The sequence below is a fragment of the Rana temporaria genome, chromosome 13 (assembly GCF_905171775.1).
Source record: "Rana temporaria chromosome 13, aRanTem1.1, whole genome shotgun sequence".
NCBI lineage: Eukaryota > Metazoa > Chordata > Amphibia > Anura > Ranidae > Rana > Rana temporaria.
In genome coordinates this window covers 28,411,777-28,438,288 of record NC_053501.1, presented here as the reverse complement: position 1 = coordinate 28,438,288, position 26,512 = coordinate 28,411,777, and the positions used below count along the sequence as shown (strand labels likewise).

Here is a 26,512-nt window from a genome sequence, read left to right as displayed (position 1 = left end):
GTGAAAAAAAAAAAAGGTTAAATAGTGCAAAAGCAATAAAGCAAAGAAATCAAAGACCCCCCAAAACTATCCAATCATTTCAATAGTTTTCCATATTAAATATTTCTTTACTCCCCCCTCCTGTGTCTCCCAGGTGCTACATTTGATATAACCCAGGGATCTTCGGAGAAGTCTGAAACTGTCATGTGTCGACTTTCCAACAACCACAGGTACAGTCAGTTCCATCTGTAATTATGAACCTTTGCTTATACTTTTTCTCCCTGTGTTAACACATTGTGGGGGGCATGTGACTATTTAAAGATGGCCATAGATGGATCGAAATTGGGCATGTTCAGCAGGGACCAGATGAATTTCAATCTGCATGTTGCCGCTGCAGTTCAACAGAGATCGATTTACTGATCGACTTCTGTTCAACTGCTGTGTCAGATAAATCCAATCAATCAGCGGCTGCCTCGCTGATCTGTGTATTCCTACAGTGGGGGAGTCTCCCCTCTGTTAGAATACAATAGCACAGCAGTGAGGATTCTCCCATACATCTGGAATATGTGGATGGGTGAATCGGTTTAGTTTTTTCTTTTACAAATATTTTATTGATAGAAAAGTGGACACAACAGATTAGTGCAATAGCATGAAGGATACATCAAGCATATGATGAAGGGGAGAATCCCGATAACGGGGTACTATACACAAAGTACGACGTTCAATAATACAATGATACAGTAAAAGAGAAAAATGTCCCAGAGTATGCTACATAAAGGGCAAAAAACGCTGCAGAAAATTAACTAGGATGATCATGCAGAACAGAGAGATAAAGTTATGGTTTATTGCGTATGAACTCCTAATTGTGGGCATCCAGCAATTCTGTTGCCATCATCACTAAAACGACTCAATGAAATCAGGAGTCACAGAAGACGAAAGTGTACGGCGGGGAGAGATCTACAGGAAGATGAAGAGACAAAGGAAAGAGGGAGGGAAGGGTGCATCCAGGGGCGTTGGATTGAAAGAAAGTGAATATTGAACCTAGAGGGTTGGTTATTTGCTATCCATGGCTGCCATATCCTAAGAAATTTGTCATGGGTATCAGAAGTGAAGGATGACCGTTTCTCATTAATTATTATATCATTCATGTGGTTTTTAACTGCCTTAAAACTGAGTTTTTCCATGCCCTCGCAATGGTTAACTTAGTGGCGTTAAAAAGGTGCTGAGCTAATTGACACTCCGAGCGGAGAAGTTCAAGGATGGGTTTACATAAAAGGGCAATGGAGCATGTTGCGTAAAAGGGAGTAGACCCTGACCCATAGTCTGCAAACCTTAGGGCATGTCCACCAAATGTGGGGCATTGTGCCTTCCAATATACAACCCCGAAAACATTTAGGAGAGTAGGAAGGAATAAAGCGAGCTATCCTGGCTGGAGTATAATACCATCTGTGGAAAACTTTGTATGCATTGTCCAAGATGAGAACATTCCTGGAGCTTTTCATAAGGGATACTGTCATGATCTGCCAATCCTCTGGATCCAATTTTTTACCTAGGTCCTTCTCCCATTGAAGGCGATATGCTCTTACTGGGGGTTTCCTAGAGGAAATGATAGAGGAGTAGATTAAGGATATTAATACCGGAGAGTGGGATCGGGCCCTACAAATGCTTTCAAAGGGAGTCGAGGTATATGGGGTAGGTTGGGCCCTTATAAGTTGCAGAAGAAAACGATTTGAAGGTAATACTCTCTAAGGGGAATATCATGAGAGGATCTAAGAGCTTCAAACGTAAGTATTCTCGTGGGTGTGAACAGAGAATAGACATCCACGAATCCACTATCCGCCCACCAAGAGAATTGTTTAGGGTTTTCACAGCTAGGGGGGAATAAAGGGCAGTGAGCGAAACGTAGTAATGGTAATATTTAACGCCGAATATTTAACGGAGTCCCAGATACGAAGCGGGTGAGCCATACATGGGCCAAACCCATGAGGGCGTTTTGGGGGAGGTAGCCAGGGAACAGAAGAGGGAGGAATAGGGTGGGAAACAGTGAAGTCAATAATGGCCCAGAGAGGCATTTGGTACGTGTCATGAAGGTGGGACAATGGAGCTATATTCGCTGCTAAATAGTAGGCCTGAAGATTAGGAACCGAGAAACCCCAATTAATCCGACGAGCATACAGAGTACGCTTATTAACACGGGATCGGGTAGGACCCCAAATAAACTTCAAAAGCTTATGTTGGTGGATACGTAATATGTGGGAGGCAATCGGGACAGGCAGCACTCGGGGGGGGGGGGGGGGGGGGGGGGTTTAGGGGTGGAGAATTTTAGGAAGGTAAGTCATACGGACTGCAGAAATTCTACCAAACCAGGGTAACGGAAGGTGGGACCAGGAGGATAATATGTCAGTAAGCTTCCGAAAGAGAGGAGGGAAATTAGCCTGGTATAGACCGTTGTATGTGGGGGTAAGGTGTATACCTAGATAAGGCAGCGAGGTGAGCCATTGAAACGAGAAATTTGTTTTCAAGGAGGTCAATTCTAAAGGGGAAAGATTCACAGACATCGCTTTCGATTTGGTAGGATTAACCTGTAGACCTGACACACGCAAAGAACTCCAAATGGGAGAAAAGGTTAGGCAATGAGATTCTTGTGAAGTTACGATCAAAAGGATATCTTCTGCGAACAGAGACATTTTATGGTCCGAGCCCGCAACTGTGATACCTTTTTATATCTGGATGTGAACGGATTGCCTCTGCCAATGGTTCCATAGCCAGAACCAATAGAAGAGGTAAGAGTGGACACCCCTGTCGAGTGCCCCTTCGGATAGGGAAAATAGAGGATTCAAACACGCAATATTTAATTTTAGCCTGAGGGGCATCGTACAGGGCCGCTAACCACCGTAAAAACTAAGCACCAAAGCCATAATGGCGAAGTACCTTCAAAAGATAAGGCCAAGACAAAGTATCAAAAGCCTTGTTCACATCCAGTGACAAAAGCATGGTTTCCAAGGAGCGGTTGCGGGCTAAATGTTGTAATTGGATGATTCTACTGATGGAGTCCCCTGCCTGTCTCAGTGGGACAAAGTCCACCTGGTCTTTTTTTAATTAAGCAGGGAAGGAAAGAATTTAACAGATTGGCCAGAATTTTGGTGAATGATATGGGTCTATCAGATCATGAGAGCATAGGGAATAAGAAACTTTTCGCTGCCGACAAGATGGTCTCTCGATCTGAAGGGTATTTATCCAGCACAGGATTCAGGGCTACATTTGAGTCCCCGGCTAAAAGCAGGGTCCCTTTTTGGTGGAGCATCAAAAGAGAGCAGACAAGTACCAGAAAAGGTCCTGGGTTAGAATTAGGAGCATAGTAAGTCAATATGGTTACTTCCACATCCTGGATAGTGCCCACGAGCACAAGGTATCTGCCCTCGGGGTCAGCTATCTGCTTAATACAATTGAAAGGGACGGATTTACGAAAGGCTATTAGGACTCCCCTTTGTTTGGTAGGGGCAGTACCAAACAAAAAATTAGCAATGTCCCCTCCCAGTCCCACTGGGAACTCTGGGAGGGCCCCGGGGGGGGGGGGGGGTACACAATCTAGAAAATGAGCAGAGTCAGGCACTGGCATCAATTGCCTAAAAGATAACTGCTGTGGTAAACCATAACAACCAACACAGATAAGCAATAGCGAGCATGACTAGAATTATCCCTATGGGTCCCAAGGCTTCAGGGCGCACCGGCAGCCCGATATGGACACCGAGCATGTCCCCAATCCTCAAAATAAGTGGGCCCACTACTTATACATACAGGTTTCCTTTTATTTGCCTGCCTACACTGAATCCTTAGTACATCTCTAACACCGGGGTTGATTTACTAAAACTGGCGAGTGCAAAATCCTGGTGCAGCTGTGCATCGAAACCAATCTACTTCCAGTTTATTTTTGTTGTTTTGGTCAAAGCTTAATTGAACAAGCTGAAGTTTTATAAGCTGACTGGCCACCATACAAAGCTGCAACAAATGTGGCATTCTTCAGTTTTAGTAAATCGACCCCACAGTTTAGTTTGTGTTTTGGGTCTAAATAACTAACTGTGTTCCTTTTTTGACTGTAGATATTTGTTCCTTGACGGAGAGAACCATTATGAAATAGAAGTTGCCCGAATTTCAGCTGTTCAGATACTCACCGAAGGGTTTACTCCTGGAGGTAAGAAGTTTCGTAATAACATAGTTAAAATAACTAACCTCACACCAGATATTTTTTTTATCACATCAATAAAAATTGTTCATGGTGTGTAGAATTGCTAGACAAAACAGTCACCAATAGAGTAGGATACTGCAAAAGACTGACGGCACACCAATGATCTCAGCATTTCAATAAAACTTTGTTACTGACATAAAAAATATGGCCTTGGACTTTCCCGTTCTGATGTGCTTCATACTAGGGTGAAACGTGTCAGGCAGAGAAATCCCAGATGGGACGTCTTTATTGTTCTGGACAAAAAATAGTTTTTTTATTAAAGTGCTGAGATCATGAATACAGCCAGGCATTTGCAGTCAGGTTTGTGTGGGAAGCATAGCAAGTCCCCATCCTGCCTGCACCTGAGTGTCCAGGCGCTGATATACAAAGCAAGCTTGAGAGTGGCGACATTTCCTGCTATCAGTGTAGGGGAAGAGTAAATTCCCTAAATATAAATATATTGATGGGAAAACCTCTCTACCAAGCAATCTACCTTACTAGTCCCTAATCAGCAACACCTATTTAAAGCATGCAGAGAAAAAAATGATATTAAAACAAATAAAAAAAAAAAACAACGATTTAAAACCGTTGTAAACCGCTGGATGTGGTGTGTTTGGTTTTTTTTGTACCCTCCAAGGTAATTTCATAATGTGCTAGTATGCAACACATTGGGTTTTTTACGAAAAGCAAATACACTTTGCCTAAAATGCTGTTGGGTTTTTTTTTTTTTTTTTTTTCCCTTGCATGTCCCCCTCGGGTCTACACCGACTGCACTTCCAAGTGCACTTTGCACTTGTAGTGCAAAGTGGATTTGCCTTTAGTAAATAATATTATATTAAACTTGCCTTAAAACAAAGCCCTTCCAGCGCCGAGATGCCAGAGCTGCAGGTGCTCCCATCTTCACCTTTTATTGCTTTAGGGTTTGTGGACCGCCTTTTACAGCACAGGGCTCTGAAGGAACAGCCTGGGTGGCCGTTCCTTCAGAGCGCATGTGCAAGTGATGTCACTTTCTGCATGTATAATAAATATCTCATAAATAGTGCGTTTACGAAATAGTTACACTACCTATAGGTAAGCCTTATTATAGGCTTACCTATATGTAAAAGTCAGAGGTGGGAGTTTATTTCCACTTTGGCTACTTTCACACTGGGGCTCGGGCGGCGTCGGTGGTAAAGCAGCGCTATTTTTAGCGGCGCCTTACCGTTGTTTTTGCGGAGGTAATCGGCTGCTAGCGGGGACTTTTAATCCCCGCTAGCGGCCGAAAAAGGGTTAAAACCACCCGCAGCATTTTAATGGGCAGGAGCACACCGCTCCAAAGATGCTGCTTGCTGGAGTTTTTTTTTAACGTCCTGCCAGCGCATCGCCTCAGTGTGAAAGCCAGAGGGCTTTCACACTGAGACTGCAGGAGAGTCGTTTTTTCAGGCGCTATTTTTATCCCAAAAACGCCCCTCCTGTGAAAGGGGTCTTTAAGCAGTCTTTAGTAGGTTGTATAATGATGTTATAAGCACATAGTCCTACATCAAAGCAGTTCACCAAATTGAGTTACACTGTTTTGAAGATGTTACTAATTGTGCTATTGGCAAGTAAAAAAAGTTTCTCAACAAAGGAAAAGGAATGGAGAATTCAGCAGAAAAACACTTCCCAGTTGTGAATATGTAATACGTATGCTTGTGTGTGGGTTTTTTTTTTTTTTTTTTTTTTAAGGAATCTGAGAAAAATATGAACTGCTATTGCTGACTTGTGGAAGAATGCAAAGTTCAGGTTCACACTTATCCTTGTTCTCTACTTGGTGTGTCGCTTGCTCTCTACTTGGTGTGTCGCTGACTGACCTGAGACAAGGATGCAGACAGAAAATGATCAGGAAACCTGACCTGTATATAAGTTCAAGTCAGTGGTTCACTAAGTGGTGAAGTATTGATAAGGATGACAGCCCTAAAGATTGCGCCTTTTAAAAAGGTGTGGACATTGGTGTTTAAGACTCTGCATTGATGACGCGCATAGTGCAATAAACCGTAACAGCCGTTCCAATTTCACTTTTATTACGTATCTGTTTTACCATATCTGTTTTAAAACGTGACTTCTGATTCAGTAGCTGAGGGTTACTGACGCTGTGTTTGTTTTATTAAAAAATCCTGGTACTTTTTACTGCATTTCTATTCACACAATGTTAAGTTGTTTTACCTTATTCTTCTATTTTTTTTTTTTTTTGTCCTTTTTTAAATGACACGTCTTTTTATTACTGTAGCTTTTCCTGACAATAACATGCATTTCTTTTTCAATTAACTGTTTTCATGAATGTATAGTATGCTCAATGACTTTTCTTTTTTCACTGCACACGCTGCTTTGATGTACAAAGATATTCACACATACACCAGTCTGCTGGAGAGCCAATGCATCACAGAAGGTCAGAGGATGAGGGGAGTGTGCCTGTCCGCATGTTGTGTCAGCCCTGTGATTATTGCTTTCCAAATAGATATTTCTCACCTCCAATCCATGTACTCCAAAACCAATTCTCTTTTTTTAAAGTGGTTGTAAACCCTTACATATACCCAGTGAAGTGAGCGGCCCCAGGTGATAGAGATGAAACCAATCCTCCTACATACTTTGTAACTGTCTATCTGCAGTCCTCTCTTCTCCATTTGTTCAAAGTGCTGAATTGTAAAGCTTGTCTGAGAGTTCAGAGAAAAAAGCAGGGCTGTGGAGTCGGTAGATAAATGTTCCGACTCCTCAGTTTTATGTACTTCCGACTCCAACTCCTCTGTATTAATATGCAAATGTATTTTATACATTCCTTGAGGGGAAGAAACGCAACCTACCACAGGACTACTGGCTGGGAAGCCAACAGTCTACTGTATTGCACAGTTTAAGCAAAAGACAAACACAATGAAAACAAAGTTTTATAAAAAAAAAAATATTAATCAATCAAGTGTCTGGATAGTAGCAGCAGGCATAAACATCAGGAACAGGATCTTTACCAGTTCAAAAATACAAACCACATTATTTGGTTGTTTTAGAACAAAAACAAAGCTTATCTATAATGAACCAAAAACAAAATCTATAAAACCTAGAAATGGTTTATATTAATCTTGAAATGTAGTTCTAGGCTTAGCAAATGCAAATCAATTCAATGTAGAGTTCTAAGGAAGAGAATTGCCTCTGCCAGATCCTCTTTCATAGAGGCTCTTAAGTCAGACTTTATTATTTTTAGGGCTGAAAATAATCTTTCGACACTGACTTGGGTGGGTGGCATTGCAGTAAGGGCTCTTTCACACGTCAGTTCAGTTTTTCAGATCAGTTTTTTTTTTCATCAGTTGATCAGTTTTTCCGTCAGTTTTTCCGTCAGTTTTTCCGTCAGTTTTTCCGTCAGTTTTTCCGTCAGTTTTTCCGTCAGTTTTTCCGTCAGTTTTTGCATCAGTTTTTCCATCCGTTTTTTTTTTTTTTTTTGGGGGCTTTTTACATAGAAAAACGGATGTTAGCGGAACGGATGATAAACGGATCATCCGTTAACGTCCGTTTTTCGTCCGTTCCGTTTTTTAGACGGAAGAAAAATAGGGTTTTCTTCCGTCCAAAAAAACGGAACTTAACGCAGACGGATGCTAACGGACGTTAGCGGATGCTCATCCGCTAACGGACGCTAGCCCATAGGGAATCATTGCGGTCCGTTAACGGACGTCCAAAAAACGGACGAACGGACGTGTGAAAGAGCCCTAACTATTCTGGCCACATCACTAATGATCTCTGGATAAACAAGGATGGCTTCTTCAACAGTAAGTTTTGATGAGCGATCATACTTTTCAACTTCTTTTAGTGCTTTATAAAACTCCTGTTGGAATTTTTTTATTTGGACACTTACTGGTTCTCTAACATGCGTTCCCTGTAAAAGCAGAACACAACAAACACTATGGAAAGTATAAGTATTGCAGCTCCTAATTGAGCGTTGCGTGCCATATAGTGAAGCACATGAAAAGCATGCTTCTTCACTGTCACTTAACGTGTTCGTTTTGCGGTTACGTGAGGCACTGCATGCATTGGTCTTTATTCTTACAGTAGAGAAGTCATTAATTATAACTTTTTGTGAATTGGGACATTTAAACTTGCTTTTTTTTTTTTAATTCCAATCTAAATTTCAGTCGGAGTCGGAGTCGGTGCATTGTTTGCCGACTCCGACTCCAGGTACCCAAAATTTCCTCCGACTCCTCGACTCCACAGCCCTGGAAAAAAGGGGCGAAGAGTAGAAGTTCCACTCTGCTGAGTTCAGTGAGGAGAACTCTGACAACTTATTGTTATCTACACAGGAACAGAGCTGAGGCTGGTAATCTGCTGGAGGTCCCTCCCCAGTTACCTTTTTTCTTTTGGTGTCAGGGAAACTTGTCACAAGTGATTGATGCTGATAACAGAGGAAAGAAGCAGTAGACAAAAGTGACACTTGGTGCTTTTAATTGAGACAAGTACACACTATAGAGGGATCAACTTTGTTCATATTTCATGTATGAGGTTTACACCCACTTTAAATTTTACTGCAACCTAATTAATGACTTGCTAATCAAGCAGTAGCATTCTTTACAGGCTTCAGGCCAACTATTCCTGCAAGCCTATGCTGATACTAGCCTGCATGCCTACACTCGCCCCATATTTGCTTTTTTTTTCTTAAGAAATTGAGAGGGCACTGCACAGCAATCCACAGTAACCAATCCCCCTTCAAATTTTTAAATGTTCTCATTGGTTTCTGTGGCTTCCTGCCATTTGTGTCCACAGGTGTAAAATTGCAAACCCAGATTAGGCCTTTATGGTTCCAGATTGTTTCTTATCTCTTCAATGAATGCTGAACTCTAATAGCTATATAAAAGGTTCACTTACCAGAGGGTAAAATTACTTCTAAAAGAGAAAACAGGTTTGTAGTGTTGGCTGTAGTATGTTGAGTAGAATACATATACTCCCTGCGGTCTATAGACACGGCTGCCTGCCTCCATGACTTTCTTAATATGTGTCAAATTTATAACATTTCCACTGGGCAGAGACGGAAGTATTAGAGGGCTGCCACATTGAGAGCTATTGGGTAACCTTTCCCAATGCCCACCTGTTGATTGGTAAGGTTTCTCACTATACCACTAGACAGCACCTGTTTTGATATGACTGTGTTACTACCACTCAGTGGAGTGGCACAGTTTTGTGTTTTTTATTGGGGGGGGGGGCTCCAAACTTGGAAGCCTATTGCTTTTTGGTGGTCTTTTGTGTAAATATTTGTTCTCTGCACAACCCAGACTGAAAAATTCACTAGGTCTCATTGATTCAGATGGTTTATCAGTGGGTGCACCAACATGTTAAATCTTTGTGACATATTCCCAGCTCCTTCTACCTGCAGCAAATCCAAGCAGGGCTTCCTGCTCTCTAATGGATTTTTTATTTTATTTTTGGTTTATTTTATATTATAGAAAATACAGCATTTTTTTTTTTTTGTGAACCTACAAATGGTTATTAAACCTGGAGGTTCCAAGAAATGCAAGTCAGTATCACATGGTATAGGAAGGTGGAGTAGCGGTATCTATCAGTATCTACTCAGCAGCAACAACTTACAATCATGTTTATCTCAACAAAAGTGATGTTTTCTTTTCATGCATGACTGCAATGCATTGCTCTGATCAGGTCTCCTGTTTTTTTTGTTATATTTTGATATTGTGATTGAATAAATAGCTGTCATTCTGTAGGTTTTTTTTTTTCGTTGCAACGTTTAAGCATGAACTCTGGAAGTAGCTGTGTCTCTGCAAACAATGTCCCAACTTTATCCTTTTTATTTTGCCTTCCATAATGAAAACCAAGAATGTAACCATATTCTAGAGCAGGGGTTCCCAACCAGTGGCCTGTGACCTCTTGCTCTGGGATGGCAAGTCCAGATCGCGGGTTGCCGACCCGCCATCCCAGAGCATCAATGTTAATGAAGACGGTGGTAGAAGAAGCAAGCGGCTGTGGAGCAGAGCCCCATAAGCCGCTTTTTCCTGTATAGTGCCAACTCCTGTCATAGGCGGAGCGATACCAAATTTACACCCGTCTACCTACCTCCAATCCTATCTACCAAAAACCCAGAAGGGGGTCCATCCCCTTTCCATCTGGGTGTATCAGATCTGAGGGCCAATAGAGTAGAGTGGGATGAGTCTGCTCTGCAAATGCAGAGTGGACACGGACCTGGCTTCCACCCGCCCCCACTCACTGTGGCCCGTGATCGGTTAACCAAGTCGCTTAAGTGGCCCTCGCTCTTCAAAAGTTTGGGCACTCAAGTGCGAGAACAACAAAGGCCAATGGTTGTTTACATTTCTCTTAACTGAGTGGCTTTATTTGATTTAGTTAGACACTCGGGCGCTCGGAGGAAATGTGTGGTATTACTGTCAAGTCAGGCACTTAATAGGGCAACAGTTGTAAGACACCCCCCCCCCCCAGGGGGCTTCTCAGTTTTGGCTTGGGAAACCACCTTCATGCCTGTCTGTAGCAGCATAATAGGACCAGCCTAGGATGTCTTGTGTATTTTTAGCCATTCGCTATATTTTTTACCTAGGAAACTAGTCTCTTCCTCTCTCCTCCATGCATAATCATAAGATCCATGTTTCTGGACCAGCGTGTTCAGTTGGTTGGATTGTGTAGACAAAATGCCCTTTTTACCTATATCCAGGTTATTTTCCAGTCCAGGAACACATAGGTAGAATTTTAAGCCTGAATGCAATGCATGCATGAAAGGTAAAACGCCTTTATCCATAACGCAGGCCATATCTTACCATCAGAAACCCAGACTACCTTGCTTTTTTTGCTGGTTCAGCCTCCTTAAAATGCATAATCCTATAATGCAGTAGTGCCTGGTAGCTGATGTGGGTGGAGTCCTCTAGTCATGTGCTGATATTTACATATCTGAAACATGACAGGGAGCTGTCCAGCAAACCTAAGGTAGCAGATGGTACTAGAGGGTGTCTCCTGTAGGCTTACTTCAGATTTCAAGCATACAATATAGATGTTCCCTAACTGTTGCATAGAGGAAGTGTTTGAGGACAGTAATTGCCTAATGAAAGTGCCTCTGCTTAGGTACTGCAAAGAGGCCATAAAAGACTCTATTCAGCCCCATCTGAGTTGTCATCGGGTAGGTACAGGAATATGAATACTAAGCACTGCCAGATTCCAAAGTGCTATTTTCTAATGCTTGCTGATTTTTTTCCATACTCCGTCTGCAAAAGCCTTAGTCATCAGGATAGACGCCATGTGCATGGGGTAAGTTTTTTTTAGTCAGGATTTGAACCACAACATGCCACATTAAGGGAAATACTGTTTTAAAAAATTGGAAGCAGCAGTCACTTTTTAATGAATAACCCGTACAGAGGGGCTTGATAAATGCAGACATAATTTGTCTTCACATTGAAGCACACGTGGAGGGAGTTCACCACCAGTTGGCTAATGCATAAGAAGTTTGTATACTGAATTCCATCTACTGAACTTTATAGGAAGTATCATGTGAAGTCAGATATCTAAAATGTGTACATGAGCCAACCAGCATGCTGCTCAGGTTGTATGCTGCAGTGTGAGCATGGGGCAAACAAATATTCCCGGAAGGCTTAGCTCGGATAATATTCTGCTGCTTGTTAGAGGTTTGTGTGGCATACACAATCCGTTTTGTGCTTGGAATATGCAAGTGTATATCTATAGAATGATGTGTACTAACTGCTTATGCAATATGCAGGAGGAAACAGTCGAGCTACAGGAATGTCCCTTCAGTATAAGAGTGCTGACTCAGATGATCTCTCACAGATGAAGTTTACAACAAGTGAAGATTTTAATAGTAACAAGAAAACATCAGCGTCCTGGCTGGCTGCTATGCACAAGGTATCTCCTATGGTGTGTGTGTGTGTGTGTGTGTGTGTCATTGTGGAAGAGTCTTTGTTTCTTCCCTGTGCGTGGTATTGTGGTTTGTACTAGAAAGCAATCTTTCTCTTTCTTTTATTGAGGGACACGGACCAGCAAGAATCTTGACCATAGGGTTTTTATTTTATTGGCAGGTTTACCTTTTCTTTTTTTAGTGTGTGTGTGTGTGTGTGTGTGTGTGTGTGTGTGTGTGTGTTTTTCCAATCTTCAATCAACAGCCAAGCTGGGCAACAGGCTAGATCCTACTAGTCTCCCCAGCTTGGCCAGCGAGAGCATGCAGACCTCTAGCTACATGCGTCTACGCCAACCCTGTGCATGAGATGGGCAGCCAGTGAGTAGTATCATGTGGGATGCTTATGACTGGACTCCCGCCCCTGTTGCCTTACTGCACTTAACTGGTACTGAGTATGTGATGCTCTTCCTCACCGTTGCTGGAGTGGCAGCTGGACAGTGAATTCTGCTGTGACCCTTTTCCCCTCTGTCTACCACCCGTGAGATTCCTGATAATGTGGTTCAGAGTGGCACCAAAGATCCCTTTACCCTGAAAAGGTGACTGTCAGGGTCTTTTAAGAAGTCTGGTCAGCCGTTCAACACTTAAGCCAGGGAATACAGTGTTATAACACCACTGAGACAGAATGTTTGTTTAGAATTAAGGGGCCACATCCAGTGACACATCACACACACAGGGTGCAAGGCCAAGCCGGCAACGGTAAATTAATTCCGCGACCGCTAAAGACTTTTTGTCAGCTGGGTCCTTGAACAGCAATTTAAGCCTGAAGATAGGTGGGTCCACAACTAGGGGAGAGGTCCTCCTTGATGGCCTTCCGTAAGGGCTTGAAAACACTTCTTTTTTCACAAGCCTACAGATAGAGACCTGGCCTTCCAAGCCCTTAGCAGGACTCTGCCTTAATCCCAGGCTGCGGTCCATAGTCAGGGAGTAGGGATAGGCTTTTTGTGCCCTGACACCCCCCCCCCCCCCTTCTTTTTATATTTCTGTTTATTTATTGTCTGTTCCCCTCTTTTTTACTTGGATGTCCTAGTTTCTTCTTTTTGCTCTTGGGAACTGGATACCCCCAGCTTGTTGGTAAGCGCTTAGACGCGAGTTTCACAACTCGCATTCGGCGCTCTATAAGTATTTATTCCAATCCAATCCACTTTTTAGAGTCTCTGAAAATTGTTTTAGGTACCACAAAAGCTTCTTTAGGACACTCCCATTCCCTGTAAACAAATTTGTCAAAATAGGCAGGCTAGGGAGTCGCCTTAGTGACACACACACACACACACACACACACACACACACACACACACACACACACACACACACACACACACACACACCGGTTTATGGTTTCCAAAGGGAACAGCTGCCCCCTCTAGAATCTTCAATTTTAAGGGTCTCCCGCACAGAGGAAATCAAGGCAGACACCAGCGCTCTCTTGCACAATAGTAGTAGCAACAAAAAATCATCACCATCACCACTGCCCAAGAACAGTCTTCCTCCTACAGTCTTGGAAGGACAAGGAATTGTGGCTCAAGCAAGGACCTTCTTTCTTCACGCACAAGTGGTCTTTTCGTTTCCCAGGCACCTAAAACAAAGGATCCAAAATCCCTAAGACCCCCATTGGTACCAAATGTTCCTGGCAGCACAATCCCCTCCATGGCTTTGAAAGTTTGCTCCCACCTGTTCACACCGTGGTGGTGAGGTGTGAATGTCCTCTTTTTCACTTGTTTCCAGGCCTTTTGGGATTCTCATCTCTCTGACAAATGGGTCTGCAAACTGATTATGTTGGGCTAAAAGACAGCATTTCTTTCTTGTCCACCAGATACATTTCTTTCTTCCAGCCTCAGTCTCTTCCCATCTGAACTACGATCTTTACCTAGCAGTCGAGGGCTTGCTTCATCAAGGTGTCTGTTTACAGTGCCAGAGAAGGACCACTCGCTTAAAATACCAGCTACTGGGCTTTTATGCTGATACAATAGTTTTAGTTTGAGCCGCTGTTCTGAATTCACTTTGACAGCACTTGTGGCACACACTTGGTTCCAGATCAGCTGTGTATTTAGCTGTTTGCAGCGTCAATCCCTGGACTTATTCTTTAATGCTCATTAAAGACTAATGTGCCTTTTTTTTTTTTCCCATTTCTGCAGGCTGCAAAGCTCCTGTATGAAGCCCGTGACCAGTGACAGAAGCAGGAAGATGAACAGTGCAAAGTTTTATTTGTAATTGTCATATTTTTGATGCAATATAACAAACCTTCTATGTTGTTAATTTACAGTGTATCTTTCATTTGCCCACTGCAGGCAGCCATTGCAGAGACATGGACTTGGCGCTCTACACTGTGGCTTGTACCGCTGTTGTTATATTGCAAAGGTACATTTTTTGCAAATGACAGGTTGGAAAATGTCTGGTGTCAGTGTGGGCAAATGATGAGTACACCGGTTCTTTTTATAACCAGAATACTTCACTTTATTTGTGCAATATATATATATATAGAGTATATACAGTTTAATAATGCTTCAGTCTTTAGACTCACAAGACTGTGGGGCTCATTCAGACGACTCCTTACTTAAGACTTAGTGTGGTTATTGTATGGCACAAGGAACATAAAGTTACCTGTACTTGTGGACTTCAAAATCTCATTCATTTAGGAATCCAGACTACACCCAGAATAGGTGGGGTGGGTGTTCTGCATTCTTGACTTTATGAATCATATTGTTCCATCCCCATAGATCACCGCTTGCATGTATTATAGGAACAGGAAGGTGTCCGTCTCACACAGCTCTTCAGTAAACCAGATGAGGAGCCATGTCCTGCTTTTGTTTAAACTGAAGCCAAAGTATGAAGTTACAATTGTACCGAATCATTTGGTTTCAATACTAGATTTATCCAGCAGGTGTAAACACACCAGTATCTCCAAGGGAAAACCTTGAATCAAAGGTGGGGGGACCCTCTTCTAATACTTGGGGTGTGCACAGGCTGGATTTTCAGGCTTGCTGGAAATCCCATTGGCCATGCTTTCACCACACTATTCTATAAGTAGGGGCCAAACCTTTATGAATGTGACAGTACAAAGGAAAAAATGCAGCATTCGCTTCATCAAGCAAGTGTTTACCCAACACATCTGGTTACATCTGATTGGATGTCGTTGTTGGCAGTGTTACTTTTGTACTAGCGGTCTGCACTGAGCCTCTCAATATATTTTGTTATTGTTAAAGGTAGCCTTGTTTTCTTACATGAGTATGTGACTAGCCTGGATCAGAGCCAGGATTGCTGGAAAATGACTTTTTACACTAGATCTCAGGTTCTTTCTCTATCTTTCTTGTATAAAAGCACTAACCTTTTTTTGGGGGGTGGGGAAATGCAAAGTATGACATAGCTGTTCATGTATAAAACCTGGGGGGATTGGAAAAGTGGAGGTATTGCCCATAGTGGCCAATCACTGCCTTGGGGGGGAAAAAAAGTGCTGGTATCTGAATTGTTAGGGGGCAAAATAAAAACCTCCCTTTCCTGCAGTTTTGGTTAAACCAGGCTGTTTTTTTGTTATATTGTTGCCATAGTGGTGGATGAGAAATTTTGCCTGAGTAATAATAATAAAAAAAAAGAAGAAAATATGATCTGTTTCTGCAGTCTGAAAATCAGTGACTTGGGAAAACTGTCCTAAAGGGCAGAACAGAATTGTGGAAAATGCCACACTATGCTGATCATACTGTGCCAGGTTTGTCATCTTTATGATAAAAAAATAAAAAATAAAATACCTGACTGTTGACCCTTCAAAAACAATTTATTAGAATTTTTTGATGGATGAACCAGATATTGCAGCAACAAATTTCAAAGAATTTGTTCCTAACATGGCCCAAGGCCTCCTTAACAAATGTTGAACTGTATTGTTGTTGTAGTGCTAGACCGAATCCACTAGAGGGGGCATATGTGCTGTATAGGAGTGTATTGAGCTTGTCATGAGAGAAGTGGACTAGGTACCTAGCTGTCATGCTGAGCTTCTGGAACTGGATCTTGGGGAAAATGTTTGGCATTTAATAATGCTTTTAATGCATACATTGTCTTGTCTGAATAAGGTTAGAAATTAATTTCTTAGCTAAATATTTTCCATCCTACTCCCTCAAGTTTTCTCATCACTGTGGTCAAAAATAAATGCCACACTGACCCAATCATTAGAAAATAAAACAAATATTCTTAAAACTAAACTTTTTCAAACAAAATTCTCCTAGTGAATGGTCAAGTAAACTAATACAATGAGACACAATTCGGGGCTTTACCATTTGCATGAAGGAAGAGTGACAATTCTCTGTTTTTCTTCTATGCCTTCAACTCCTTCCTCACCTGTTATATAAGATAAATGTGGAGGGGGTGTTCTGGTAGTCCTTCCTAGCAAGGCCTATGTAGGTCAGAATGCGGTAAGCAAACATCATAGACCTCTTGGCGGCTAAGCTGTGAGCTCTTCCAGATCAGCCAGTCCTGCTGTCTCCGGGTCCTATTTATTATCCATCCTGCTGGCTTTGACAGCTTGGCTGTTGAAGTCCATGTCCTGGGAAACTGATGCGTTTCAGACTCTGATTCCTACCCTTAGCCCTTATTGGTGCGATGTGACACGTCAAATCGGCGGAAATGGCACCATCCTAATTGGTGCGATGCTGCAGCAATTTCCAAAAGTAGTTTCTGTACTATTTTGGGTGATTTCCATTGACCTCCTGTACAGAAACGCACACAGATGTCTGTGACATGCGGGAATTAAATTGTGCGTGTTCAGCTGAACTCACATGATTTAATTCCTGGGCTCCGGGCTAGAAGGTCGGCCTCCAGGAAGGAGTCCCTTCATACTTGGAAGGCTTATTTCACTTGATGTGAACTTCCTAAGTTCCAGTTTTCCTTCTGTCTGCTCTGGGGATGTCCTTGGCTTTAAGTACCATCAAGGGACCAATCTTGGGTTTGCTTTTTGGAAACCTGCAGTCATCAATTTTTTTTGAACCCCCCCCAGGTACAGGTTGTTTACAGATCTCATGCACTAGCCTGGAGACAGGCATTATTTTTTAATTCCCACCCCTTTTCTGAAGTCATGTGGTTACTTTTCTGGATGTCAGTGATCATAGCAGAATTTAGTGTAAGGAATACATAGGAAAAAAAATGCATGTTGACAAGGGAAGTGTAGAGGAGGGCGGGGCAGTCTACTGACATCACGACTCCACCCACTGAGCTCCAGACAACAGATCTACCCCCAGAATCTGCAGTTTTTCAGTTCTTATAACAGACAGAAGGGAAACATTTGACAGGAAAGGATACATGCAGGAGGCGTCTATATCCTTCTAGATCAGCACTATGGCAGGAGTTTAAAAAGGATGAGAGTGGGTTTACATTCACTTTTAGTATCCAAATGAGAAGGCGCTTTACACTTTGATGATCAGGCCGTTTTGCCTTTATCTGAATTCTATGGCTTTGTTTTGACAGCGATTCCCTGTGTGTTCTGCCTAAAGGACCTCGAAAGGGTCAGACTTCTCCTAAATTTAAAGTGTAAGGTGACCCAGAGATTGCAGTGGGATGGGATCGGGGGAGTGTCACGAGGGACCAGTAGAGGTTCATCTTTACAGAGTTTTCTGTAGATGTAAACTTACCCACCCCTTTCTCCATATAGGCAGAGACTCGCAGAAGTGTTTTGTAACAGAGCCCGCTCCTTGCTAATCTATTTTAGCAACCTCCCCTGACAGAAATTTCAGGCTTCTTTTATCTGATGTGTCAGAGAATTTGTCAGGAGCCATCAGGCTGATAACAGAGGACCAGTTCCGGAGAAAGCTATGGGACTGTGCTCTTTAAAGAGAGATAACAAAATACTGCAGATATATGTGCCCAGCTAAAATTTCATGAATTGGGTTTACCTGTAAATCTTTTACAGTACAGAGTACATCACAGGACACACAAATCTCTCCTCTCTTGTGTGAGGACAGTCATCACATCGCTGTGCAGATCACATGCAAATTCAGCCATACAAACTGTTTAGCTGAAATTGCATGACATTTGCACCAAAATGGTGCAGGACTTTTCTTGGGTCTGCACTGGAATTGGATCCAATCACCATTTGACAGTTTGCACTGTAAACCGATCTGGGGGTGTCATTAACTTTACATTGACACCCCCAGTGGTTCACAGATCTCAGTGTAAACCAGTGTGTGTGATGCAGAAACCAGCACTGAATCGCAGGGTTTCCTGCATCGCACCAGTATGAAGCAGGACTATGCCTGGGTGGGATTCCTGCCATGTGTCCATTCACCCGCGGGTGGCAGTAATGCAGCTATAACTAATTCCACTGTGACCTGTGATGTACACCAAGAAAGGATTTTTTTTTTTATTATATATTTTTTATCTGTAAAAATTTATTTTTCTTATAATTTAGTAGCAGGAGAATTAAAATAAATGTAAACCCTTGCTAAAAGAATATGTATTATGAATAACTGCCATTACTTTTCACCCCTTTGTGCATTTTAGTGTTGCTCATCCCTGTAGCCTCTTTCAGTCCTCTTTACATTCATTGCTTAGGGCCTGCTTTCTGATGGTGACAATGGGGGGTTATTTACAAAAGACAAATCCACTTTGCACTTACAAGTGCTGTCACTGTAAATATGAAATGAGGAGAAGCTCTGCCGATTTTATTATCCAATCATGTACAAGATAAAATGCTGTTTTTTATTTCCCTTGCATCCTCGGATCTACAGCGACTGCACTTTTAGTTCAATTTCAAGTGCTGTTTGCACGTGTCGTGCGAAGTGGATTTGCCTTTTGTAAATCACCCCCCACGTCTGCACAATCTACCTTGGTGTGTAGGTGGTTCTAGTCCCAACCATGGGTGTGCGCAGCGGGGTGACAAAGCAGGAGCGCAGATATTTGCTATCGAGTTGAAATGCCCTGACAAAATTATTTTAATAAAAGCAGCACTTTTGAAATGACATCAAACACATTTATATAGGATTGTGATGGAGTTCATATCTGTTGTGTTTTAAGCTGGTTGCTGTGGACAAAAGTTTTCTTCTTCAAAAACTCTTTAGGGGAAAAAAAAAGTTGCTTTACATTTATGAAGGTGATGTCCTGAACTATCCCCCCCCCCCTCTTCCTTTTTGAGAACAGTTGATGGACCAGCTGCACTTTTTATAAAATCAGCTTAGCTCAAGCAGTGAATTTATATCATCACTTGTCCAATATTTCCTACTGTGGCAGAGGTAGGGTACAGTTGAAGAGGAAAAAAAAATAAAGTAAATATTTACAAGATAAAATTGGACCATTTCTAATGTGGCGTTTTTAATATATTTCTTGTACACTACAAATCGCTGTCTGTGGTTCGGGTCCACTCCTAGAATCCGAGGCTTCCTACTATTCCAAATGTTAAGCAGCTCCTCTAAGCCACAATCCATTGCTGTATATTAATGATGGATTTCTGCCTTTCTTACATTTATTAGGGCTGCTCTGCAGCTTTTGTACAGTTTAAAAATGTTAAGTTAATAAAAAAAAAGCACAACTGTCGCAATGTGTTGTTGTATTTTTTTGCATTAAAGCGAGTCAAAAGAATTTCAAACACTGCTTACTAAAACCAAAGTGTTAGACCGCTAAAAGTTATTTTTTGTGTGTGCGACTTTTGGACATTTCTGTCAGATCTTCATTGCCATTACTCACTGGTTACCAGACAAATGTCAAACCAGTGAAGTCACCCCATTGGACATAGATGGTGTGAAAGACAGCTGCCAGCTCAATCGATATTATGGGTAACAAATTTGTATTTATTTTTTAATAACCTACTAATGGTTGTTGGCATAGATAAGGTCCTTAAGACCAGTGCCATTTATTTTGAATAGCACAATATTAAAAAAAGGAAAAAATAGGAAAAAAAGATAGACATACCGACCTTCAATTAAGCAGAGAGGCCATCATACATTTACAGCGCGCTATTATTACAGAGAATCTAGGGCTGTGTAAATAAAGATCTCTTATCGCCTCTCCACACAAATAATTTTGGAACAGCGGCAGATATTCAGCCTGAACCCCATGGAGGTTCACCTCCATTACAAAAGCATACACCCTGCATACAAGCTGTAGCCCATGTAAAGCAGGCCTTATTAGCTATCATTATACACAGCATGTGGGGAGAAACCCCCCCCCCCCCTTTAAACAATGAAGAGACGCCACTCTCAACCAATACGGGAACATGCTTTAGCATTTTTATTGATAATTTACATTTGGATTTTTGTTCTGAAACCTATTTTCTAGATCTCTTCAGAAACAACTTCAGCAGTAGCAAATAAACTTAAATACTTTTTTTTGTTTTTTATTATTTCCACCATCACCACAATATATACACTTGATACAAACATTGTAAGAGCATACTTAGCACAGCGTATGTGAAACTGCATACACAGGTCTGTGGCAGGGCTGTGTCTGCACACCCTAAAACTTATAGGAAAGTAAATAAAAAAAAAATACTTCTGGTATTAAAGCATGTACAGTGAATTCCAGTGACATTTGTGGTTTCAGAGTCAATACAGTGTATAGCTTATTGCATACCTTCCATTAAAACTCTCTCTGCCCACGTAACAAACACACCACTCTCTCCTCCTAAATTAAAAACACAGTTTATATTTGAACAGCTATTGAAAAACAAAATCCTGGCTCACGCGCCTAGACTTTGTAGTTCCCCCAACAGCAAGCATTTGTGACCACCCTAAAAACCCCAGAAGTCTTGACAGTCATGCAAAATGACCCCCCCCCCCCCCTCTATATGCTGTAACATCCTGATTTAGCCAATTACAAGACAGTAAAAAATAAGGGCATTATTTCCCCCTATGCATGGATACTCTGACTCTTGTCTTACTCTACAACCCCCTCTAAACAATCTTTGGCTCTCAAGCTGTACAACTACAAGTCCCAACTGCGCCTGAAGTAGTTAAATAGCAACTACCAACATTTGATCAATCTTTCTACATTATGTTTGCCATCATCTTCCAACATGCCTACAACGTTTTGTGCAGAATCTATGTCTATATAAAAGTGTAATGCAGTGAGTTTTCTTCCATAGTCATGTTACAAACGTGTTTGTGATTCAGGTTGGCATTAATAATACAATCTCCAATAAGAGTTTTCAACTGAGATTGCTCTCCTTCAAAAGATAGCCTTGAACCCAATGTTTTAAATAGTCTAAGGCCCCTTTCAGACGTCCGCTCCGCTCGTCCGTTATTACAAGTCCGTTTATGGACTTGTAATACGTCCCTATGGGATCGCGTCTGTTAGCGGATGGAGCATCCGCTAACGTCCGCGACCATCCGCGTCCGTCGGGATCCGGTTTTGCAGATGGCAGAAAACCCTATTTTTCTTCCGTTCGGCGGAACGGATCGGATGCAGACGGACAGACTGTCCGACTGCATCCGATTCCCCATAGGGGAGAGCGGAGCAGAGACAGGGCGGTCTCTGCACTGTGTGCGGGGACCGCCCTATCCGCCGACAGCTCAGCGGGGATGACAGATGATCCCCGCTGAGCTTTTGCGGACACACGGAGCGGACACAGAAACGGTCCGCTCCGTGTGAAAGGACCCTAACGGTACCACCAAAGCCTCATTACAATAAATGTAGCATACAAACCACTAGAGTGGGAAAAAATACAAAATTACTTCTTATAAGGTGTCCATTCATTTAAAGATGGATGTGCAAATCCACTCACAGATTTAACATTGTAAGCAGAGCATCAAAATCACATTTCTATATCCAATCGTTTTCCCATTGCCTGCACCAGCTCTCTAAAAGGAAATAATTTGCCATATTCTTTTTAAGGTTCAAAAACATAAGGGAAGTTTTTGTTTTTTTTAAAGATTTTTATATCCATTTAAAAAAATAGCACATAAAAACACATTTCTAGTTGTAAAAAGAACCATTTAATAAATGACAAAGAAACCTCCGAGCACTGTGGGTTATAGTGCAACCTGCAATGAAGCCACCTAAGAAGTTTATTTCAGCTTAAGCATTTAAGGATTCGTTCATAACTTATCCATTGATCTGCATTTTCCTGCATGTCACATGGACGGTGTGGACAGAATACCACAAAAAAAAATAAAAATAAAATTCTAGCTGTCCTGTTCATACCATACATGAGCAGTGGCCCGCAGAAAAGTCTGTCCCAATGAAACAAGTAAACAGAAGCCTAAGAGATCCGGTTCACACTGGGGCGACTCGTCAGGCGACGCAGCCGCCTGACAAGTCGCGTTCCATTCTAGTGAATAGAACCGTTCTAATAGGAGCGACGCAAGTCGCTCAGACTTAGAAAAAGGTTCTTGTACTACTTTGGGGGCGACTCGGGGCGACCTGCATTGACTTCTATACAGAAGTCATTTTGCACGTCGCCTTAGATGTTGTCTTCATGTTGACTGGCCGAGTCGCCCCCGAAGTCGTGCCGCCCCTGTGTGAACCGGCCACCTGCTGGATAAATTAAAAACATAATATTGCCTATATGCAATATGCCACATTTATCTAGCAAAAAAATATATTTTTTTTTTTTTTGTAGTACTGACCATAATAAAGAATGTATGTATGTATGTATGTATGTATGTATTGCCCTTGTACACTCCCTTTAAAACTGCCCAATATTTATTTTACTTTAACCCCTTGGCACTGGCAGTTCCCGGCCTTTTAAGGAGTTTCAGATGTCAGGGGATGGGGCTTATTATGATCATGGGACTGCCGTGATTGGCAGCCACGTGATCAGAAAGCTCCCAATCGTGTTTTCAGTTAGCCGGCAGTAACTGTGGCGGGAGTGCGCTCTCATCACAGCCGTGTTTGGTACACACATATGCGGCTGTTCAGTGCTAAGGCCCACTTCTGGGGTAGATTTACTAAAACTGGTGCAGCTGTACACAGTAACCAATCAGCTTCTAGGTTTTATTAGCTTAAGGCTGGGTTCACACTACTACACTACTTTCATCCTACTTTGCTCTGTGTTCAATGTTTCCCTATGAGAGCGTCTTGTAGCGTCCTACACAAGTTGGTCCTACTTTGAAAATGCTCCCTGTACTACTTTTGGTCCTACATTGATCCTACTTCAGGCCCATTGAATATCATTGAAGTCGGACCAAAGTAGTATCCTGTTCATGAAAGTAGGATGGATGTAGGACCAATGTAGCAGAGCAAAGTAGGATGAAAGTAGTGTAGTAGTGTGAACCCAGCCTAAATGAACAAGCTGATTGGTTACTATGCACAGCTGCACCAGATTCTGTGTGCTCCATTTTTAGTAAATGTCTTTTTGTATCCATAAAAAAAAAAACATTCCCACTGCAACAAATGTTGAATTTAAAGTCCACAGTGCTCACTTTACGAGGGCCGTGCAAAGACAACTGAACAAAACAGAGGAATGCCATGTACTGCTCCAAGTTACAACATTAAATCAGACAGGTGAATATACAGTATGCTCCAACTCAACCTGCTGGCTTCTTATACGGCTTAAACCAAAACCCAAACCATAACTCCCAGTTCCATCCAGTGGCTTCAGCCCCAAAGGAAGCTGGCCAACAGTGCCTCGTATTTTCTGTATTTCAATTCATCGGGGTATAACTTGACAATGCATTTAATGGCCTTATGGTAACAGACAAAAGGTGCTGAAGAGGCATCTCAAGTCACAGGAAAATAGTTTTAAGTTGAGTGATCCCATTACTTTCCTCCTAGAAGTGAACTATAATTTCTGTGTTGAGAAGGCCTTTAAGAGAGCGGACACAATGCAGTAACCCACAGCACCTAGTCCACTTATTTGGTTTTGGCTACAGAACACTGCTATGGGTAACTGCCGTGGACAGCTCTCTTCACAGTGCTATTATCAAATAACGTCCAAGAACTCTTCTAGACGTGAAAAGTGCAAACAGTAATCTGTCCCCCCCACTTACTATATCGATCACCAACAAAACACACATCGCTCCGCAGCCTTCATAACCATACACTTCCAGTCCTCTCTATACACTTTGTGCAATGAACCTGCTTATTCTTCATACTCTCACCTCCATCACTACCCGGTCTCAGGTATTCGTCTACTTACCAGTCCCACCACACCTGCTTCTACCAAGTGCTGAATACGGAATCTTTCATTACACACTTCTGATTTGCAAATAAAATAAAAACACCCCTCTGGGAAATGTGCTAAAACAGACCCACAACGACTAGCACACGCACGCACACACAACAGAAAACGCCTGAGATGGAAGTGCCTTATGTAGTTGATGGTATGGGGTCCGGCCTTTACTCTATGCACTGGCACTAAAACATTACTGGCAGGAAAGCGGGCAGAATGAACAGATGCGGTGAATTCTTATTTACACCGAGGACTTTGTGTGGTACCGGGAGGACAGCGTTGTGTCTCCACATCTGCACCCTGCTAAATCCGATCCGACAATAGTCCTGCAGAATCCATGAGCAGATTGTATGAACGCCCAGCCTGTAAATGACCCACAAGGGTATATAATACATCTCGGAATACACTGTACTTATAATGTCTGTCGTTTAGAGACAGCATCCGCAGATTGCCGCTGATGGTCCATGAAATGTTTATAGCTTGGTTTTCTGCCTTTCTTTCCAGTGTAAGTAGGAAATTTGAGGCTTTCTGGATTTCAAGCCAAGGTTCTCTGTCTGGGTTTTATCCGGGGGTAAAGCTGTGCAAGAGAAAATAAAGGTAAACATGCAAATGGTCAATGAATGTAGGACTCCATACACAAAAAGTGTTCTGTGGCCCTTAGCAACCCTCATCTAGGTCTAAGGTAGCCATACATTTTATCAGATGGAACGTTAGACGTAGAAGTAGTGTGAAGGGCTCCATGATATAAGCTGAATGCATGCCGAGGTCGGCTCACACAAAACACAGCGGTTTGTACAATCTTCATTAGCATTACCATCACCTTGCAATGTGTGTGGCCAACTCAACAGCTGGAACCAAACTCCACCAGACAAAGGAAAAACTTTCATAAACCAAACTATTCAAACATGAGGCCCTTGCGATTCTAACAATAAAGCGTATCTAGAAACCAAAAATGTAATATCGATAGCAGCTTGCTGGTCCTTTGCGTGGTGGCTGCATTTATTTTCTTATTTGTTTAATGTTTCTTTTACTTTATTTTCAAATGGGTACTCTGAAAAGAACATAGGGCCAGATTCACAGAACAAATACGCCGGAGTATCTACTGATACTCCGGCGTATTTTCAAATTTGCTGCGTCGTATCTTAATTTGTGATTCACAAACAAGATACGACGGCTTTTGGCTAAGATCCGACAGGCTTACGGCTTCGTACGCCTTCGGATCTTAGGCTGCAATACTTCGGCCGCCGCTGGGTGGAGTTTGCGTCGTTTTCCAGCGTCAGGTATGCAAATTAGCATTTACGGCGATCCACGAACCTACTGACGTGTGTAACGTCGTTTTTTTCCCGTCGCAAAGTTAAGCAATCTTTTTCATTGCTTAACATTACAGTATAGCCGTCGTTCCCGCTTCGAATTTAAAACATTTTTTTTTTTTTCCGGCGTAAGTACGTTACGCACGTCGCCATTCACAAACACGTCGGGGCGCCGTAATTTCGCGCAAAGCATGTCGGGAAAATTGCGAACAGAGCATGCGCAGAACGTTCGGCGCGGGAGCGTGCCTAATTTAAATGGTACACGCCCCATTTCAATTAAGCGGGCTTGCGCCGGACGTCTTTACGATACACCGCCGCAAGTTTACAGGCAAGTGCTTTGTGAATCAGGCACTTACGCTGAAAACTTGCGGCGGTGTAACGTAAACACGATACGTTACGCCGCCGGAGTTCTACGAGAATCTGGCCCATATTTCCTTTTCGTGGGTGGGTATGTCACCCCCCCCCCTCTGTATTTATGGGGGGGGGGGGGAACCATGGCTGTTACCCTAGGATGTTCTCCTGATATGGACTGCAGACATGGCTGTATGTCTGTCTTTATTACACGGAGGACATGGCAATTGGTAGTTTATAGAAGATAGCTAGGAAGGAAGATATTCTTTGGTGCAGATCACAGGCAGTGGATCAATAAGTATTATCTCCATTTGTTGAAAATGTTCTTAGCTTGGGAAAAGAAAAAAGGAATGCAGCCACCACATCGAAGGCCTGCAAACTTCAATCAATATAAATCTATCTATCGATAGAATTGTGCATTTTACCATACATGACAGGTCTACTGAATTCAAAGGAATACTTTAAAAGCTGCTACTGACACATTATTAGTGGTAATATTAATCCATCTGTCTCCAATAGCCCAGTACAAGCATTCTGGTGCCAAAGAGAAGTATTGGGGAGATGTGCTCTTCAACCAACTAACCTTGAGCTGCCTCCAACACTCCTCTCACCCAAACACATGTCCTGACACACGTCCCTGTACATAAAGTGATTGAAAC

At 42.3% G+C, this 26,512-nt stretch overlaps 2 protein-coding genes across 9 annotated transcripts in view; one reads left to right on the top strand and one right to left on the bottom strand.

Annotated features, from left to right (window-relative positions):
• The window catches only part of ZFYVE21 (zinc finger FYVE-type containing 21), a 47,035-nt gene extending 31,109 nt beyond the window's left edge, over positions 1 to 15,926 (top strand). Inside the window, exons 4-8 of one of the 2 annotated variants that reach the window (XM_040332358.1) lie at positions 134 to 209; positions 4,080 to 4,171; positions 6,561 to 6,608; positions 11,919 to 12,061; positions 14,246 to 15,926. In XM_040332358.1, coding sequence (XP_040188292.1) covers positions 134 to 209; positions 4,080 to 4,171; positions 6,561 to 6,608; positions 11,919 to 12,061; positions 14,246 to 14,281 — 395 coding nt within the window. In that variant the 3' untranslated portion in view covers positions 14,282 to 15,926. The remainder of the gene's footprint in view (positions 1 to 133; positions 210 to 4,079; positions 4,172 to 6,560; positions 6,609 to 11,918; positions 12,062 to 14,245) is intronic. The other variant, XM_040332359.1, reaches the window with a different exon arrangement.
• A 7,406-nt stretch (positions 15,927 to 23,332) lies between these two features.
• The window catches only part of PPP1R13B (protein phosphatase 1 regulatory subunit 13B), a 147,261-nt gene continuing 144,081 nt past the window's right edge, over positions 23,333 to 26,512 (bottom strand). For 3 of the 7 annotated variants that reach the window (XM_040332543.1, XM_040332544.1, XM_040332545.1), the window contains one exon: positions 23,333 to 24,769. In XM_040332543.1, the coding sequence (XP_040188477.1) occupies positions 24,728 to 24,769 (42 nt within the window). In that variant the 3' untranslated portion in view covers positions 23,333 to 24,727. Of the gene's footprint in view, positions 24,770 to 25,989; positions 26,491 to 26,512 lie in introns of those variants that run through there. The other 4 variants (XM_040332548.1, XM_040332546.1, XM_040332549.1 and 1 more) reach the window with 2 other exon arrangements.